General features: G+C 33.8%; 1 protein-coding gene across 1 annotated transcript; it reads right to left on the bottom strand.

Annotated features, from left to right (window-relative positions):
• Window positions 1-16859: 16859 nt before the first annotated feature.
• LOC149177969 (uncharacterized) lies at window positions 16860-17908 on the bottom strand. Its single transcript, XM_089423507.1, has one exon. The coding sequence runs from the start codon at window positions 17728-17730 to the stop codon at window positions 17137-17139; it is 594 nt and encodes a 197-aa protein (XP_089279633.1). The 5' UTR covers window positions 17731-17908; the 3' UTR covers window positions 16860-17136.
• Window positions 17909-20328: the final 2420 nt, after the last annotated feature.

The raw sequence follows: 20328 nt of genomic DNA, 5'->3' as shown, positions 1-20328 counted from the left end.
GCGTAAAATCTACCCTTCCCCCTCTCTAAGTTTGTCAGATCTGCTTTCTGAGATCACCCCGCTCGACTCGAACTCGTAACTCGGCCAAAAACGAGTGCTTTTACGTTTATACTCCTACGTGATTTTGCTTTTCCCTCAAGTCATGCTTTTCTTCAAGTCGTGCTTGTCATCTTTATCCACTGAGCTCCGCGAGCCCCCCGATAAGCAAGCCCTCCTAGTTTCACAATTGCTAAGAATAAGTATGCATAAATGACAATTAGTAGGCGTAAGTGAAGAGAAGCAGGCATAAATGAATATTAGGACAGTAAGAAAAGTAGGCAAAATAACATTACAGAAGGAACCCACCGGAGAAAACACATTCTAGATGCAGGAACTCACCGAATCAATCTGTGTACGATTGAGGATGGCAGTTGGTGATACGGAATGCATGGAAAGAGTGGGCATCACACAATCAATGCTGTCTCCGGTTATATAGGGAATTTAGCACATTGTTGACATGGGATGCTCTTCTCATAATCTATATATATATATATATATATATGGAATCGATGTTTATAAAAGGGGGGGGCTTATCAATAGTATAGATGGTAGGGCTTTAAATGAGGGTAGGCAATCGGCATAAAAAAAGAAATATCAATGGGTCCGGCTTGGGCCTCGCCCTTGAGACATCAATCTTCGGTTCAAAATCAAAATAGAATGAGTTGTTATCAGCGTTATACCTGTGACTTAGAATGGATATGTATGGCTTTGCTTTCCTTCCATATTTCGCTTTGAAAGCACGCACGCAGATTAATAAACCTGTTTATCTGATCACATAACCTTCATAGCTGTTTTAAATAAATTTATATAGACTCTTCGTAACAAGAGCTGCAGGCAGCCGGAATTCCTGCCGGACATGAAAAAAATTAATAAAACATAATGTGTAGCTTGTTCCTCTATCCACTTAGCTGTTGCAGCTGTTTGGAGCGCTGATGATAAAATGCATACTGCTATATACCAGTATAAAAGGGCTGCATCTAAATCCTTGTTTTAAAACTTAAAAGATACGAATCTTTGTGATGCGAAAGAACATAAATCCCATGCTTATATTTCTATTACTATTAGAAGCTTCCGGAATTCCAAGACAGTCATCTTGGTTCAAGCATTTAAAAGAACGCTGGGGGTGCTGATGCACTTGTTGGATCTACCTAGGTTGGCCATGAATAAAGAGAATATGGTGCAATAAGAATAGTTCGGCCTAGTTCATGCTCTGGATGGAGATCCGCTACATAAGGCCAAGTGGATGCCAGAGCTGCTAGGCTAAGAGACTCTGCTCGGTTACTCTGGGTGGTCTGGTGCGCCTAGTGATCATGTTCATATACGCAATATATGCATATCTACCTGGTTGTTCATATATGATGTGACATAGAGATGTGGAATCTCTGGATTTCCATGGAGACGTTGCATTAGTTGATCTGGAGATCCCGCGTTGAACGTGGTCTGGTGCCGGTCGATGCCAGAGCTGCTAGGTTCAGCTCCACTTGGACCTACTCGACTGGGCTCCTGGGAATCTAAGTCCTGGCAATGCTATGCAATGCTATGGCAGCAGGTTCACTCGCATGGATAAGTTTGCACCTATGTAGAGGTTCCTAGACAATATAGCCATCATCATCTCTACGTCTCACAAGCTCGCATATCTACTTGGCTCCTACCTAGAATCTAGTTCCACTAGCTCTATAAGACATTTTCACATAGGATATATGAACTATAGGAACTGTATGAATCTATAGCTTTGTTGTACGTGGATCATGAAACGTACCTATTCGAACGAAGCCTTGCATCCCTCCCTCGATGATAGTAGCTGGGTGGACTATTGGATACGGAACATAGAACTACCAGGCGAGGGAGATAAACCTGGGATCGGGTCTTGAACTATCTTTGCATTTACTAGACTCGACCCAGTCAAAATATTGAGCCAGTCAAGGCAGGGACTTGCTGCGATGCAGCTTCCCTTGTTTTAATATACACGGAAATTCACTACTAATGTACAAAGATATTTTATTATACAAATTCCATGGAGCTGTAGAAATTAATATAGTTAAAAATATAGGTATATTATTATATTACAGGGATACACATATTTAGAAATTAAATGTAGCTAAAAATAAATGTATATCATTATATTACTTAAATTACAGGGATACACATATATATTCGAAAATTAAATATAGTTAAAAATAAAGGTATATTATTATATTACTTAAGTTACAGGGATACACATATTTATAGTGTTTGAGAGATTTAGCCAATTTCAAATATGAATAGGGAGGTTGAGATATTCTATCAACATCTATTTATAAATCTACAACTAATTTTAAATTACACGTGGAAGAATTATCTTCCAACACTTTCCCTTAATTCTTACATGCACAATTACAACACATTATAATAAAAATAAAAATCATCTTTGTCTCACTAGGCTTCATCAGCAACTCTACCCACTCTGCAAGCTCTTTCTTTCTCCACATCTCCGAGTTTACCTTACAAATTATTTAAAGTACACCTGATTGAAACCATCAATGATCAACTTTTCAATGTCAACAATATTGACAACTTGGCTCGTCGGGGCTTCACGATAAAAGTTGTCAAGTGATGAACCATCCTATAGACCAATCACCATCTGTCGGATATTCTGTTTTCGGCTATCCATCAGTGGCTAGGCAGACGGTCTGAATATTGAATGTGTTCAAAAACTAATATAACAACTTGATATATTTCACAGACGGTCTGAATATTGAATGTGTTCAAAAACTAATCTAACAACTTGATATATTTCACACATGGATGTCATTCTGTACCCTGTAGTTGTTGTTTACGGTTTCTGAGTCCCCAGAACAAAAAACCATAACAATATAAACATAATCTAACTAGTGACATGTCCAATGGTTTCCAAGTGAATTTGAATTATGCAACACTGTACAATAATCGATTATGCACCAAGTATAACTTAGATACAACATACATCATTGATAGCTTAAAAGAGTTTGAGCGGTTCTACATTGATCTCATCTTTCACTACCATAATCTGAGAAGTCCTCAAAGCTTTCTTTTGGCAAGTCTTCAACAGTAACTAAGCTAGTAGATTCTTTTAATTTCCCATTTAATAACACGAATCTTATAATGCAATGTTGTGTGACCAAGTTTTTGGCAATAAAAACATTTCACTGACTTCTTGTTTTTATGGAGCTTGCCCTGGGGAAATAGTGTTATATCAGGGTGTAAGTTATCTTATGTATCACCTATTTTTATTCTCTTTTCTTCTGCCAAAAGATTTGTTACCATTTCATCTAATGATTTGGAAGAAAATTGACTAAGGTTATTGGAAGGTAAACTGTTTAACAAAATAGCTTTACCATCTTCATCCTGTATTTTCGTTCCAGTCTCCCCCAACTATCTTATGAGTGATTTTAAATCATTTATATGTGTAGCCAATGATACTCCCTCATGCATCTTAAATTTGAATAACTGTAATTTCAAAGTGAATTTTTCATTCACAACCTTTTTCCCAAATATTTGACTTAACCTTTCTCAGAAGATTTTTCTAGGTCTATAAGATGAAGTTATCAGTGTGACAAAGAAAGACCTATAATAGATTTAGCTTTCTTTTCATTTCTCAACCAATGTACTAATTGTTTTGGATCTTGAGGTGTTGATTCCTGTCCTTTTATTAAAGCCCACAAATTTTTATGCATTAAATTCGTTTGAACTTTTCCCTTCCATATATAAAAATTTGATCCATTAAATTTCTCAACCATTATTTGCTCCATCTTTTTATTTAAAATAAGAGAGTGAACAATTACTCTATAATTGTTAGATTCTAATCCTAGCCCACACACAACACTTGAATCACTAGCTCACAGTATTGTGTTCTTCTATTTCCTTCTCCAACGAATAACAAATACTTCCTTTGGGATATCACTTCCACTTGCGAGTTGTTTGGAGGAGTGATCAACTTTGAGGTTGGCGGAGAGATCGAACTGAGTTGAGAAAATACATTACTGCTGCTCATTTGACCCTCAAGGTAACTCATATTATATATCTCCTCAAACTAGACAACCGAGCAGACAATCAATCAAATCTTGCTGGTTTCTAGTGATCAAATGCTTCTTCATCTGCAGTGACTAAAAAAATAACGACCCAATGCTTCAACGACTCAGATTTCCATGGTTTCCTGGATCACAGACATAAGCTTGGACGTGGGTTGTCCCTTGTTCCGTTCCCAATTGTCAAGCTTGAAAGTCACCCTGCCACTGCAAGAGGATGGAGGATGGTGTTGTAGGAAAGGACGGTGAGACCTCTGCCACTCTAGTACACTCTCCAAGAGGACAGTTCCTCACACTAGATACATTGGATACCCTTCCCCACTCAGATCTAGCCCATTTAAAATTCAGTGCCAGATAAAATTCAACTCCAATCCTCTCATTCTCTTGGGTTCTGGTGAAAGGAGTAAACTCAGAACTATTGACTTTGATAATAAGTTACAAACAAAGGTATACACACAAAGTATAATTTTATTACATTACTTAAATTACACCTATTACATTACTCAAATTACACAGATACATCATATATTTATGGTGTTTATGAGATTTAATCAATTCTAAATATGAATAAAAAAGTTGAAATATTCTTTTAATATCCATCTACAAATCTATAATTAATTATAAATTATATATAAAATAATTATCTTCCAACATTTTGGCGATGATTCTATAATCCTTGTATCCATGGAACAACGGGAGCGAGCAGCTAGGGTTCAGAGAATTGCAGAGGCTGTTTCTAATGGAGGGCGACAGAGGAGGGAGCTCCTCTCCCTCCTACAAGGATGCGGTATCCAACAAAGCTAAATCACTAGTGATAAACAACAAAGGCTTGACTGAGGAAAGAAGCAGGAACAACGAGAAGGGAACAGAGGGGACCAAGACCAAGGTAAATAGTAGCACAAAGGACAAGGAGGAAGAAGACAAAAATCAGGGTTCAAAAGTCTAAAAGCAATAGGGACCTTGTAGGCCTAAAGCAAAAATCACTCCCAGAGCAATATTAAATGATCCTGCTCTGCAGGCGCATAGGGAACACATGGGTAACTACGCCATCATTTGTAAATTTATGGGGCTATGGCCCACTGAAAAAGCTTTACAAATGTGGATCAAGTATCACTGGAAACCCAAAAGAAGCATTGACCTACATCTCGGGTCAAAGGGATTCTTCTCGAGTCAAAGGGATTCTTCACAGTGGTGTTCTCAAACATCGAAGATAAAGATAGAATATTCGAAGGTGGACCCTACTTTTATGCAGCAGCTGGTATCTATATGAGGCCTTGGATGATGAACTTCGTCCTAGAGCGGGAGACCTTCACTTCAGTTCCAGTATGGGTAAGGCTCTATTCTTTACCTCTTGATTATTGGCAAACTGAATCTCTAGCAGCCATTGGCAATAAACTAGGGTGTTTTGTCAAAATTTCTGAGGCCACAAGGAGAGGGAAATACACCTCTTTTGCAAGAATATGTGTGGAAATGGATCTATCAGAAGCTCTTCTGGATGAAGTTATTTTGGAAGTTTTTGATAAGGAGTGGGTGCAGACAGTGGACTACGAGCATATCCCATTAAGATGTCATAGATGCCATGAGCATGGACATCTATTCAGGGATTGCCCTCTCAGTAAAGAAGACAATAAAGGGAAACCCAATACAATGAAGGATACATAAAGCTTTCAGAAAGTGGCAAGTAGAAGAAAAGGGGGAAAAAGGGGATAAAGCAACAATAGAACAAGGGGCAGAAGGTCAGTCAGAACAAGTTTCAAGTGCTAGAAGATAATGAAGAAAACATGAAGGAAAATCAATCTCAAGAGGAAGATCCTAATGAAAAAGAAAAGGAAGAAAACAATAAACAATTTCATGATATGGGCAATCAAAATGAGACTGGTATGAGTGAATCAGAAATGGAAATGGACCAGGAAATGACCCAAAGTGAAATAGATCTGAAAGATCATGAACTACAGGAAATTCTAGACAAGGAAAACCTGGATCTGGAAGGATTCTTGAGGCAGGGAACCAAGGGAGGAATCGATTCACTACCTCAAGAAGAATGCACCAGAATACAACAGTTATTTTTGTGGAAAACACAAGAAAGAGAGTTGGATAAAGGTAAAAATATTCACAAGCAGGAGCACAGAGGTGTGAAAACTATGAAATCAACTCCAGGATTAGCAACTAGAAATCTAGGAAAGAAAAGGGGTCGGAAGAAGCAAAATGAGCTCTTGATGGAGTGTGGAAATCTAATGATAGATTCGGGTAAGATGAAAGACCTAACCAGTTACTCATTCACAAACCTTTAATTATGAAGTTCATATCTTGGAATATCAAAGGTCTAGGTAGTAAAAGAAAACAAAGAATGCTAAGTAACAGAATGAAACTAGCAACACCAGATATTATCTTTATTCAGGAAACAAAATGTTCCATTCAAAAATTAAAGAAAATCCATAGCAAATGGCTGGATAGATTTGAGTTTCTCGAAGTGAAAGCAGAAAAAATAGTGGGAGGCATCCTCACTCTATGGAATCCCCAAAAAGTGAACATATTAGATGCAAAGGCATCAAGAAATATTTATCTTTAATTATTCAAGCAGTGGGAGTTGTGGATATTTTCCTGGTTACAAATGTTTATGGTCCTCAAAGAATAGATGAGAAACTCAGACTCTTAAACTCCTTGGCAGAGCTCAGAAGCAGACATGAGGAAATACCTTGGGTCTTGGGAGGAGATTTCAACATGATTAAATCCCTTTCGGAAAAAAAAGGAGGCACCAGATTGTTAAGTAAAGACTCGGAATTGTTCCAAACCTTCACAGATGATATGAATCTGGTTGACTCAGCAACACATAATGGCCTTTTTACTTGGAACAACAGAAGAGGAGGTGAGGCTCAGGTCGCCTCCAAGCTAGACAGATTTTTGGTCTCAGAGGAGCTTATGCTAGCAAATAGAGAAATAACAACTAGAATTCTCCCCTTTGGAGGCTCAGACCACTGGCCGATTCAATTAGAGATCAAGGGGTTTGATTCTCCTAGGAATAGACCCTTCAGGTTTGAGAATATCTGGCTCTCCCACCCAGATTTCATCAGCAACATTGAAAAATGGTGGACCGAAGATTTGCAGATCCAGGGCACTAATATGTTCATCCTACACAAAAGACTTCAGCATATTAAATTCAAACTTAAAGAATGGAATAAGAAGGAGTTTGGTAACATTTTTGTGGACAAAAAGACAGTGGAAACCAAACTACAGGAACTTAATCAAGCACTGATCACAGATGGTTTTGATAAAGTCAAAAGTCAGCAAGCTGATAAACACCATCAAGAATGGGAAAAATTATGTAAACAAGAGGAAATCTTTTGGAGACAAAAGTCTCGAATTCAATGGCTCAAAGAGGGTGAACGTAATACTAAATTCTTTCATAGATCCACCATAGCCAATAGAGCACACAACAGAATCTCTTCGATATTGAATAACAATGGGGAGCTCCAAACCTCTCATAATAATATCGAAGACGTGTTGGTACAACATTTTAGAGGCATCCCTAAGGAAGACAATCCAGACAGAGAGCAATGCATTAAAGAAATTACAAAAAATATCCCTAAGCTGGTGTCAAGAGAGGATAATGTTAACCTGAACAAACCAGTGACCGAAGAGGAAATCAATGAGGTTATTAATGACATGCAGGATGGAAAAGCTCTAGGGCCAGATGGTTTCAATGTAGACTTTTTCAAGGCCTACTAGAACATTGTCAAGCAGGATATACTGAATGTTGTGGAGGATTCCAGAAGAAGCAGGACTATTCTGAAAGCACTCAAAACCTCCTTCATCTCCCTGATCCCCAAATAGGATGCAGCCCTGACTGCTGACAAGTTCAGACCCATTGCTTTATGTAATGTGGTATACAAGATTATATCCAAAGTTTTGGCTAGCAGACTCAAACCTCTTCTTCCTTCTTTAATTTCAGGGGAACAATCTGGTTATGTGGAAGGCAAACAAATCCTTAATAATATTATTCTAGCCCACGAGGTAGTGCACACGCTAACCAGCAAGAAACAAGATGGTATGATCATGCAATTATATATTGCCAAAGACTATGACAAGGTAAACTGGAGCTATATCAAAAAGGTCCTTTCTGCTTTTGGGTTCGATCACAACTAGATCAGATGGGTCATCGCTCTGGTAACCTCTTCCAGCTTTTCTATTTTAGTGAATGGCTCACCCTCTGAAATCTTCACTTCTTCTAGAAGCCTCAGGAAAGGTGACCCACTCTCTCCCTTTCTTTATCCTAATGATGGAAGGACTGGGCAGGTCCATTAAGCAGGCTAAAGTCTTGGGAAAGATCAAGGGCCTTCAATTAACGGAGAACGGCCAGACCATGACTCACCAACAATTTGTGGATGATACAACGCTGCATGGAATTCCTACAGTTAAAGAAGCTTCAGCGTACAAACATATCCTGGATGACTTTGCCTTGGCTACAGGTATGGAAGTAAATCTCTCCAAATCAAAAATATTTTTCTTAAATACTAACGTTGCAATTCAGAGAAATATCTCCCGTATTCTGGCTTTCAGAGAGATTCCCTCCCTTCGAAGTATTTGGGAATTCCCCTTACAGCCAAACCCTTGCACAAAAGTATTTGGGAACCAGTGCTCAACAAGATGCAAGACAAAGTCAAAAAGTGGACTATCATATCGTTGAACCTGGCTGGTAGGTTGATACTAACAAAAGTCATCCTTCAGTCAATCCTGGTTTTCCTTTTATCAGCCCTCCCAGCTCCCAAAGGTGTCTTACAACAATTCAGGAATATCCAGAGAGACTTCCTTTGGGGCAAGGAAGAAACAAGGAAGAAATGGGCCCTTGTTTCATGGGATAAAATCTGTAAACCCAAGAGTCATGGGGGTCTAGGCTTAGATGATCAGGAAATTCTGAGTAAAGTTTTAGGAGCCAAACTCTGGTGGAGATGGATTAAAGAACCAGAAGCTCAATGGGCTAAAACCTGGAAAGAAAAATATGCAAGTTCATGGCAAACAAAGGATCTTATTAGAATGTCTGGAAACATAAAGGGCTCTTACATCTGGAATAAAGCCTGGGAAAACAGAAGCCTAGTACAAGACAACAGTTTCTGGGAAATCAGAGCAGGAGATCTAGCTCTCTTTTGGGAGGAAAAATGGAAACAAGAACCAATTCTGTTAAGCGAGGACTTTAGAAGCCTCAAGCAGGAAACAGATTCCCAGGGATTAACAAAAGTTAAAGATTTATGGACTCTTCCTCACAACTCCGGGAAGTGGAGAAACTGGAGAAACATAGACTATAGAGATGACAACCCCATAAAAATAAAAGCAGAGGCAATCATGAACATGCTAAAACAAAGGAATATCTTGGTAACAGAGGGGAAGGATCAGTTAAGATGTGGACTAAATAAAGAAGGCTCCTTTAATCTTAAGGAAGCAAAAAGAATCATCCTGAACCTAGATTCCAATGATTCAACGAATCCCTGACAACTACTTTGGAGGCACCAAGGGTGGACGAAGATCAAGATTTTCATGTGGTTAGTTCATCACAAATTTTTTTTTGACTTGGGACAACATAAGGAAAAGAGGGGTCATTGGGCCTTCTATATGTTAGCTATGTGAAGCTCAAGAGGAAACAATGGAGCATATTCTCAACAGTTGCACCTATACTTCCTGGCTGTGGGATACTTTTGCCAACATTTTTCAACAGACAGATAGAGATAGAGGAAGCATCACTAACACCCTAATCAAGTGGAGAAGGAACTTTTCAGAGAATTAGATCCTTAATTTGGCTTGGGTGTTTACGCCAAGCTTCATTATCTGGAATGTTTGGAAAGAACAGAATAAAAGAATTTTCAAGGATGAAAAGACTATTCCTCTCCACCTGTTGGATCTGATCTTGAAGCAGATTAAGGAGACAGTTAGCACCTCTGTTTGTAATTATCCCAAGAACCCTCCCATAGAAAATGAGATGAGAACTCTCAGACAACTAAGAATGCATGAGATCATTCCCAATGGACTCAGTAGAAAGGAAGGATATCTAGAAACGAAAAAGGATTTATGGTATCCTCCACCGAAAGGTTATCTAGAATGTAATATTGATGGTGCTTCAAAAGGCAACCCTGGAATAGCAGGATATGGAGGGGTATTAAGAAATGAAGAAGGAGTCATAATCTTCATATTCCACTACCACTTAGGTAAAGCCACAAACAATATGGTTGAATTAATGGCTTTAGAACAATGTCTAGAACTGCTGAGTCTAAATCATAGCTCAAATGTCATTGTAGAATCAGACTCAGAGATCTCCATAAAATTTGTTAAAAGAATCAGTTGGGGAGCAGTGCCGGAAAGAGTCTCAAAACATTGGAGACTCATACAAGTGTATCAAAGAATTCAAAAACATCTCCTGAGTCTACGAACTGTGAGTTTCAGCCATGTTAGAAGAAAAGCCAACAAACTAGCGAATACTCTAGCTAACCAAGGGGTGATTAATTCAGAGTGTAAATTTGAGATGAAGTGGCAGGAGATGCCTTAGGGCAGAGTAAAAGCTCTATGCGAAGAACAAGCGGTAGAAGATAGAGAAATTTTTAAATATTGGGCCAGCATAAAAGGCACGGAATGAAGAAGTCTAAAATAAGTTCGATCTCAGCTTTCGGGTTGGAACCTGGAAGAATGGCAAGCTCAATGCAATCTTATAATGCCCTGATGTTAATGGATCAATCCCCTTTCCTTTCAGATTGCTCCAAAGGGTTCATTACACAATTAGTGCCAGTCTCTGTAGCAAGTATTGACGGGGGCTTGTGCGGAATAGGGAGGTACAATTTTTCCAGCGTAGGCTATTCCTCTCCAATCTTCTCATGGGTCGAAAAACCAGGCTCAAGCGGTAACCGATTGATCGCGCGGCTTAGAAATGGTAAGTGGTTTTGGTATGTTGGGAGCGATTCCATTAGGCTCCTGACGCGTGGCAAGGGTACAGTTCTGAAACCACCCTCCATCGCGAGTTATGGTTCGCACGTCTTGGCCGAGCGATATTTTGCCGAATTGTCTAATTTCGCAATGCGAATTAACGGTCAGACATGAAAGCGCTGTTTTGTGGGGCCACCGGTCTTATCAGGCTTTTCGTGACTAAGAAGTAGTGGGTTAGAGGAACTTTATAGTAGGTTTATGAACTTTATAATTCAACCTAACGTTTTATTGGAAAGATTATCAATGCATGTTGTGAAGGGATGGGTCATTACTAGGACAACACGCCCTTGGTTTTCCTCAGTCCATGACGGGTTCATGGCTTTTGAATATTCTGTAAATTTATTGGTGGTTTAATCAAATAGAAAAAAAGACTCTTGCTTAAGCAAAAAAAGTAAAAAATCTTACAACATTTTCAGTAATATATATATTTTCTTTAACAAATTAATTATAGACCAACCATATATATAAAATTTCCCATCTTAAATGAATACTCTCCCATCAGAAAGCCGTGTGTATATATATATATGGAGGGGGCATTTCCTCACTTTACTCACCATTCACGAAATTGAAAGTCAACTAGTGAGTATCATACATAGACACCTGTAGAGCTTAATATGGAGATATTAGTGCTTATTGCATCACCTTATCTTGATATCTAAAGTTAAAACATAACTCTAAACCCTTTTAATATAGGGTTTAAAATAAAACTCAAAGAGACATGAATCCCCACAATCTGTCATTTTTAATGGTGCCTTTATTGTAGGTGTGGAATATAGGCCACGGAGGAGAAATCTTATCAAAAGGCATAGACAATTTGCAAATTAAGAAAGTACCCAAATAATGTCAATATGCAAGTCAATCAATCAACCGTGTCCATTCAAATGAATTATTTTCTAAAACATAAATGAATTATTTTAATTCTTTAAAAATGTTTTAATGTTTTATTTGGTTAAAGTCAATAGCCTTTTCCATCAATATATTAAATTAAATTAAAGTAAATTTAGTATTAAATATCTTAATATATTAAATTAAATTAAATTTAATAAATATTTATCAATATCTTTCAAGCTATTATATATCTGAACATGGAAAAGTACCGAAGTGTTAGGTCAGTATCAAGTCAATCAATGAGCCATGTCCATTCAAATAAATTATTCTATAAAATGTATTTCTTTTTCACCTTTTTAATTGTCTATTTGGCTAAAGTCAATATCCTACAACTATATTTTTTTAAATATATATTGTTTTTCATACTTTGTTAAATTCAACTTATCATTCGTTTTATTCAGTTAAATATTTTTTAAATAATTATATTTATTTATAGATAATTAGTTTTAATTAAATTAATTTGTTATTGATTAGTTTACAATTTTCTTTAAAATATTTATAAAATTTATTATTTTCTTAATTTTTGTACTAGAATTTATTATGTTATTTAGTTTTAAATGAATTAACTAAAAATAAAAAATTATTAAACAATAATATTTACAAATGTTTTAGAATTGATTTAAATTCATATATTTATGGTTACTAAAATTTTAAAAAATCATAAAAATTAATTAAATTATAATCTTTTTAATATTATTATTAATGATAAAAAAATCGTTCATATATATATATATATTAAAAAAAACACAACAATGTTATTAAGTATAAAGATTCACCTCCTTTTTATCATGATATTTTTAATTTTTAAATATGCTATGTTACTACCTACCAATACTATGGGTTCTCAATACAACATGTTCGGAATTGTAACTTTTTCCATAAAAGAATTTGTCTTATTAACTTTTTTTTTAAAATAATAAATTTAAGAAAATTCTAAAATATTATATAGAGATTAAATCCTTACCATCTACTAATCATTTTTTAAAATTATTAAAATTATAAAAGCTTTATTTTAAAATAGACAAACCTATAAAAATTAATTTATATATATAAAATCAATAAACACAAATAATTAAAAAAAATAAAAATAAAAACAAAAACGGAACCGTAGATCTTTCGGTGCTGAGGTTGTTCGGACAGTTATAGCACGGATGATTCCAAATTGATTTTTATTGGTTGCTTTGAAGCCGCTCTTTATATAATGTTTAATGTAAACCTATCTATTCACGAAAGAGTGAGAACACGATGCCTCTGAGAGTGTGGTAGTGGAAACCCAGGGGAAGAGACATGGGTGGGAGTTGGTGTTGTGTGAGAAACTGAGTTGTTAGATGTACATATGAAAAGAAGCCGTCAACAGTCGAGATGGTTGCGGAAATCGCAATGAAAGACTCTATACGCGGATGCAAATGAGTCAATCCACCCGGTGCCCTGTGCCCACTATACCTCATCCTCGTTCGTCCAATGTCCACGTTATCTGGACGCTTCCTCCACCATGGAGGTAGGTCCACACAAAAACTATATATGGAGCTCGGATGACCGTCCGTTCCGAATTTTCTAATGTTTTATGGGCAAGAATTTGTTCAGTAGGGATTAATTAAAATTATATGAGATTAATTGAAATCACAAATTTTACAAAGAAATTTTAAACAATAAATTTTTTTGAAATTTTTAATTCAATATATAACTCTAATTATTATGAACAATTCCAATTTACTCACAAAACTTTAAAAATGTTACTTAAAAAGAACTCATTTACTCCTTTATAAGTAACTATATAGACACACATTGTTTTCAATTTGGTTCCCCCAATTGTTTCTTATATTTATTTGTGTTTGTTTACATGGGGAATATACATATTTTTGTAAATTTATATAAAAATTATATTTTAAATAATTGAAAAATAAATTTATATATCTATTTATAAATTTAAAATATAATTGTAGTAACTAAATATTAAACTTAAGTTTCAACGAAATATTATATTCCCATTCCAATAAAAAGCAGAAAAAATATGTATTATATTAAGCGGCCAAAAAATAAAAAACTGAAACAAAACATTTAAACTCGAGCAGAACAGTATGTTGTTTTGCCCAATTGCCTAATACCGTCACTACATACCCTTGTCCGTCTACTGAAGGATATAATAATGAATTTCCAGAATTGCCTACCCATGTCCCTCTACGCTGGATGATCCACCCAAGGGAAATGAATAAAGTCGTAAATTTGTAACATGAAAAGGAGACATTTAAAATATAGTCAATCAAAATAAAAACATTATAAAGTTGGTCCAAGATCCAATATAAAAAGGGTATAAAATGGGTAGATTCGTTGAACTAAGTTATATTTTATTAAAATAAGAAATAAAAAATGAGAAAGCAATCAGTAATCGATAAAGAGAAAGACTAAAAAACTTATAGGGATGTGTAGAATTTAGAATCTTCTATTTTTAAAATTGATCATTTTTTAAAAATAAATTCAGATTAAATTTGAAGTACATTGAACTTAATATTATTATATAATTAAAAATTATTGATAAAAAATTATATATATTATAATTAATTAAAAAAACAATTATTAAATAAAAGTTTAAAATTAAAACTTATCGCATAATAAAAAATTATACTTGCATTGAAACTAATATTATTATTTAATTAAAAATTATTGATAAACCATAATATTATATATATTATAATTAATTTGAAAGAAACCAGTATTAAATGAAAGTTTCACAAATAAAATTTATCCGACAATAAATAACTTTAGTTGCTATTTCAAATTTTGAATGAAATTCAATTGAATCATGGATACATAATTCAAGCATCAATATTTACATATATGCTTATGAAAATTTGGCGGTTACCCAATGAAATGAGAAATAAGAAATATGGTTTGCCCGCAAGTTGTATCTTATTCATAATTTCGTAGATTAAAATTATTATTTTTATAAATATAATTTTAAATTATATTATATAATTTTATTTTAAATTTAAAAATAGAAATAGTTTTTTTTTTCAGCAAAATTAAAAGTTAATTATATATATATATATATAAAAATTAAATTTACTTAAATATCAAAAATATTTACTATAATATTGCAATAAAACATTTTGTATGAGTATCATCTTAAAGGTTTTTATAAAATTGAAAATTAAATGTCTGAACTTAATATATTATGTTTATTTTTTTTTCATTAAATAAATATTCAGAGAAGATGTCATATTCAGGGTAGATTCGAACTAATGACTTTTTTTTCTCATAGAATATTTGAATAGAAGACCAATATGCTATCAATCCAAAACTTAATGATAAATAAATCACATACTTATTATTAATTATTTATATTTATATTTTCAATTTTTTATAAATATTTTAAACACTATTTAATTTTTTATTGGAAAGGAATAAGAAAAGTTAAACCTCTAATAAAAAAAATTATTCATAGTATATATATATGTATATGTATATATATATATATAATAATAATAATAATAATAATAATAATTTATTTAGAAATTGGATTGAAATATTTGTATTTATATTTTTTAAATGGTATATTTATAAATAGAAGATTTTTTTAATTTTTTTTAAAGGTGGATTGCATAAAAATTTTTTAAAGGGAAAAATGAATTGTTTAAAAATTAATAGAAAAGAAATAAAAAGTTAAATTATATTTAAAAATCATCATTAACTTATAAGATATTTTATTATTTTTAGAATTATTGTAAATGGGTTTGAAAATAATATAATCAATTTTGTATCTTTCTTGAGAAAATTTTTTGGTAAGAAGAGAATTTCAAACTTCATTTTCAAATGAGAGTTAGAAATGGTTGTATGAGAAAGTAAATTGTTGACATTGTGATTAATGATGGTAGGTAAAAAATAGTTAATTAAAATATAGAAGCCAACTAAGATCAATCATTTTATGCTTTGAATACTTTGATATTTATGTTAACTATTGACAAGTAAGTGCTTTGAATACTTTGGTATTTATGTTAACTATTGACAAGTCCCCAAGTAATGGGATGCATTAATTTGATTTGAATAGCGGTGGACTTTATCCTTTAAATTCAAAATGTTGGTTTTGTGATGAACTTGTTTAATTTTGATATGTAATTAATAATTATTAAATATTTTTCTTTCTAATTTGAGATGACAAAGATTATGAACAACAAAGATACTTACTCGATTATTCTATATTTAAAAGAAGTTAACTCTCAAAGGTGCTATACCAGATTTTTATTACAAATTCACTCGATAACATAGTGTTAAGAAATTATGGGTAAACCCTAGAAACTCTATTTAAATTTTGAAAACAATTTTCAAGTAATACAATTTTGGTTTTTGAAAAAATTAAAATATAAAAATAAAAATTATTTTTAAAATAATTGTGATTTTGCTAATTTTATATGATTATGAAAGTTGTTATTATGCCTTTTTAGATTTTAAAAGATATTTAAGTAATATTAATTTTTTTTCATAATTTATAATTTTAAAATTAAAAATTAATATTAATCCAATTTTCTTCTTGAGACTAGATTAAATGTTATATAATGATAATATAATTGACATCACTAAGTTGTTTGCATAAAAGTGTTAATTCTTAATTAATTATTAAATTTTAGAGTGAATTATTATTATTTGAATTCTAAATTTTAAATAATAAATTGTGAAATATTTTGAAATATTTAATATTTTAATATTGTTTTGGTGCCTACTATCTTTATTATTAAAAATAATTATAATTTAAATGTTTGAAAAAAATACATAATCTCTATAATTTAAATGTTGGAAAAGAATACATAATTAGATATTACGGTTAAGGGAAAAAACGATTATCATTAAAAATGGAAAAAAAAATTAACTTATTAAAAGAACAAATAAAATATATTTAAATCGAAAGGATTATCATTCAAAGTGAAAAACAATAATTAAATAAAATAAATTATATTTAAATAGGGGTTAAATTATCCATTGAGGAAACAATTATGAAATTAAAAAGAATAATCATTTTTAGTTTGTAGAGATTCCAGTGTGGACCAACTCCATTCCCAAAACCTTGCAATGTCTGGGAGCTTGGTTTGGATAGGTCGTTAGTTGCATGGAGGCAATCTTCACAAATTCTAATGTTAATGTTAAATGGACTGAAACTGGAACTTCAATTCCCAAAATTCCCAAAACATGTTGTGAGGGATCTTCCGCGATTTTAGGGCTTGCGAGCACGCGGGGATTCCTTTATCGTCTCCAGCAATGGTTTCCAATACCTAAAACCGCGTACCCTGTGCTGACTCAACCCCAAACCCAACCCTGTCGGTTGGTCTTCATCTTCATTTAACTCCAACTTTGGCACCACAAACCCATCTTTCAATTTTGTTTGCAATTGATTTGTCTTCTCGGCACTGCCATTGTTTAAAGAAAATTCACATAAAGGGCCACTGCCAACGGCTGGAAAGACTCTAGAGTTACAGGAGTGCTCTCTAAGGGCCGAGTTGCATTGGGATGCTAACAAATTAAGCGAGGCCATGTCAGAAGACGATAGTACACACCGCAAATATTTTTGCATTGGGAGAAGAGCATAGACGCCACCCAACGCCAAATCCTCCTCAGGACGGAGGGCTGCGATGCGACGCCCTGCTTGGAGATCACTGAAATTGCACACGAATTGTTGGGGATTGTCCACCATCAGCTCTCCCACCTTAATTGCCTCCGCAAATTTTTGAATGCCACCATCGCTCCACCGTATAACTTTCGCTGCCGCGGTGGTTCTGCACGATTTAGCACAGCATAGATGATTCCCCATTGATTCTTATTTCTTGATTTCAAGGTTTAGTTAATCCACTGTTCTCTCGATCTCTTTATTTCCACTTAGCGTCCGCCTCACTGAAGATAATAATAACGAATTAATGTGCGAAAGAGCGATAACAAGAAGGCTCTGAGATTATGCGAGGGGAAATCCTGGCAATAGGGATGATGGGTAGTTGGTGTGATCTGAGAAGATGAGGATGAGGTGTATCCTTGTAATATAAGAACGCATTTAGGAAGAAGCCGTCCACAATCGAAATGGTTGCGGAAAATGCAATGAAAGACTCCAAACGCGGTTGCCGTCTTTGACGAAGTCTGCGTGCCAAGTTGTAACCAAGATTTCTATTTACAATGGATTGTACACGAAAGCCAATTTATCGAGAAGGTCAACGATATTGCAGTGATTTCGTTGCACGTTTTTCACCGTTCCACTATAGACAACTATAAGTGCTATAACTAAAACCAGGAATACAGATGTAAATGAAATAGACAAAAATAAAAGTAAAAAAAAATCCATTGCATGTGCATTTACTCATCATAAATGTGTATACTTCTCTCATAAAAAATTTGTTTTAGCCACTAAGATATGTTTTTCCAATAACAAAAAATAATATGCTTAATTGAAAGGAATAAATTTCTATGTGTATTCATTTTCATTCATTCTTTCTAATCTATGAATATGCAAAATAATGTTGAAAGGAGGGGACATCCTTGTCTTACCTCAATAGTGTCATTAATTTCAACCTTTATTTTTTTGTTTTTATCATTTATAGGGAACATTGATTTTCTACTAACCTATTCATATAAATGAAAATTAGCTTCTCTTCACTCCACTAGAATTCCTATTTTATGAATCACTTTCTGAAGTTTTATTTGAGGTACTACATGAAAGGGTTCATCTAAATTAACAAAGAAAATATATTACTATAACCTTTTCGCTAATCTTTCTCAGACCTCGGTAACAACTCTAAGAGTTACTAGGTGGTAAATGGTTGAATGACTAGGCCAAAACATAATGGACATAACCCTATGATATCTCTTTCGTGGAAATAAAATTTATAAAGCTTAGGAATATGAGATAAATCAACTCTTGGATAATGAAGTGAATAGTCACTTAAGTTGTATAAATATAATTGTAATCTAATACTAAAAAAAAATAATTTAGGAGTGACCTCTCATAGTTTTAACAAAGGAATATTAACTCCTTTATTCTCTCCTCGAACTTAAAATGGACCATGTTAGTTTTGAGCTCTATAATTGGTATCTGAGATTTGCTATCACTATCACTAAGAGTTGTTTATCTCTTCATCCTACATCCATTACAAGTTACTCGGCCACTTGAGTATCCCTATGAGTCCATTAAGATTCTGTGTCCTCTTCTTCATCATTGAGAAGTTCAAAATACTACTCTTCCCTATTTAAAATCATTTTCTACTCCCTTGTTGCCTTCTTCCTTAACCTCATTATACTCCAATACCCATTGTTGATGCAATAAATACAAGTCTATTTCCTCTCTACTAAATGCCTCCTTGATTATCAAATCAAATCCTAGTCCCCCTTCATATTATCCCATATTATCACAGTCTTATTGGTTGTTAAGTTTGTGGTCTGTAAAAGTATGAAATGTTGGGTGATGAGATGCATAAAAGTATCATAGGTTCATTGTGGGAGAGGTTCAATGATTTTCTGCCAATGAATGATTTTGGTTTGATTTCATGCCCAAATTCAAACTCTTGACCTTAAATTGAAGGAGCAAGAGAATCATGATGCCAATGAGATCAATTAGTCATTTTCATGATTCTACACAATATAGTTGCTAGGTTATTTCCAAAGATTATTGTCGTGATAATTGGAATTGAGAATATGTAGCACCCACCATAGCGTCTATCAAACTATTCCTCAGTAAAAAGATGATTGATTTGTACTACTACATTTAATTGTTTGACAATTTTTTATTATGATTTCTCTCTCCCATGATGGAGATTGATTTCCCATTTTACAATATTTTCCATTTATAAATTTCAATACTTGGATTTATTATGTTCAATTATGCTAGTCCTTAGTCTCATGAGGATCTTGTAGCAACCTATAACAAGAACCAATAATGCATTCTCTCATATCCATTATACGTTTGGTTCTAAATATTAAGAAGAAATACAAATAATGTTACCAAAATACCAAGCACACACTCATTTGCAATAACTTGTCACAATAGTATCTACATAAGAGAAGCTTCCACTAGAAAGGAAAAGTATAACTGTCAGGTCCCTACAATACTAGTGATTCCCCAATTACTATTTTCATTGTATGCCTTATTTTTATTTTTACGCCCCTATTGTCCCCATATTGTTATTATTGTGCCCCATAGAAGCCCACTATTGTTATTTTTGTGCCTTTATATTATTATTGTTAGGTCGGCTTTGATTATATTGCAACCTTTTAGACTCCTATATATAGAAAGGAGGTTTTGTCATTTGGATCATCTAAGAATTTTTCATTTGTGTAATGTAAAGGAGGTTTCCGCCTCAAAGAGGGTGAACTCTAAGGCGTTTATCTCTCTTTTCTATCTTTTTGTGAGTTGGTTTCATAACATTTG

The sequence above is a fragment of the Pinus tabuliformis genome, chromosome 4_1 (assembly GCF_031772625.1).
Source record: "Pinus tabuliformis cultivar Carrire ecotype Pingquan chromosome 4_1, CPIR1, whole genome shotgun sequence".
In the NCBI taxonomy this organism is placed as follows: Eukaryota; Viridiplantae; Streptophyta; class Pinopsida; order Pinales; family Pinaceae; genus Pinus; species Pinus tabuliformis.
Note: the sequence above shows the minus strand (reverse complement) of the source record. Positions and strands in the feature narration are given on the sequence as shown.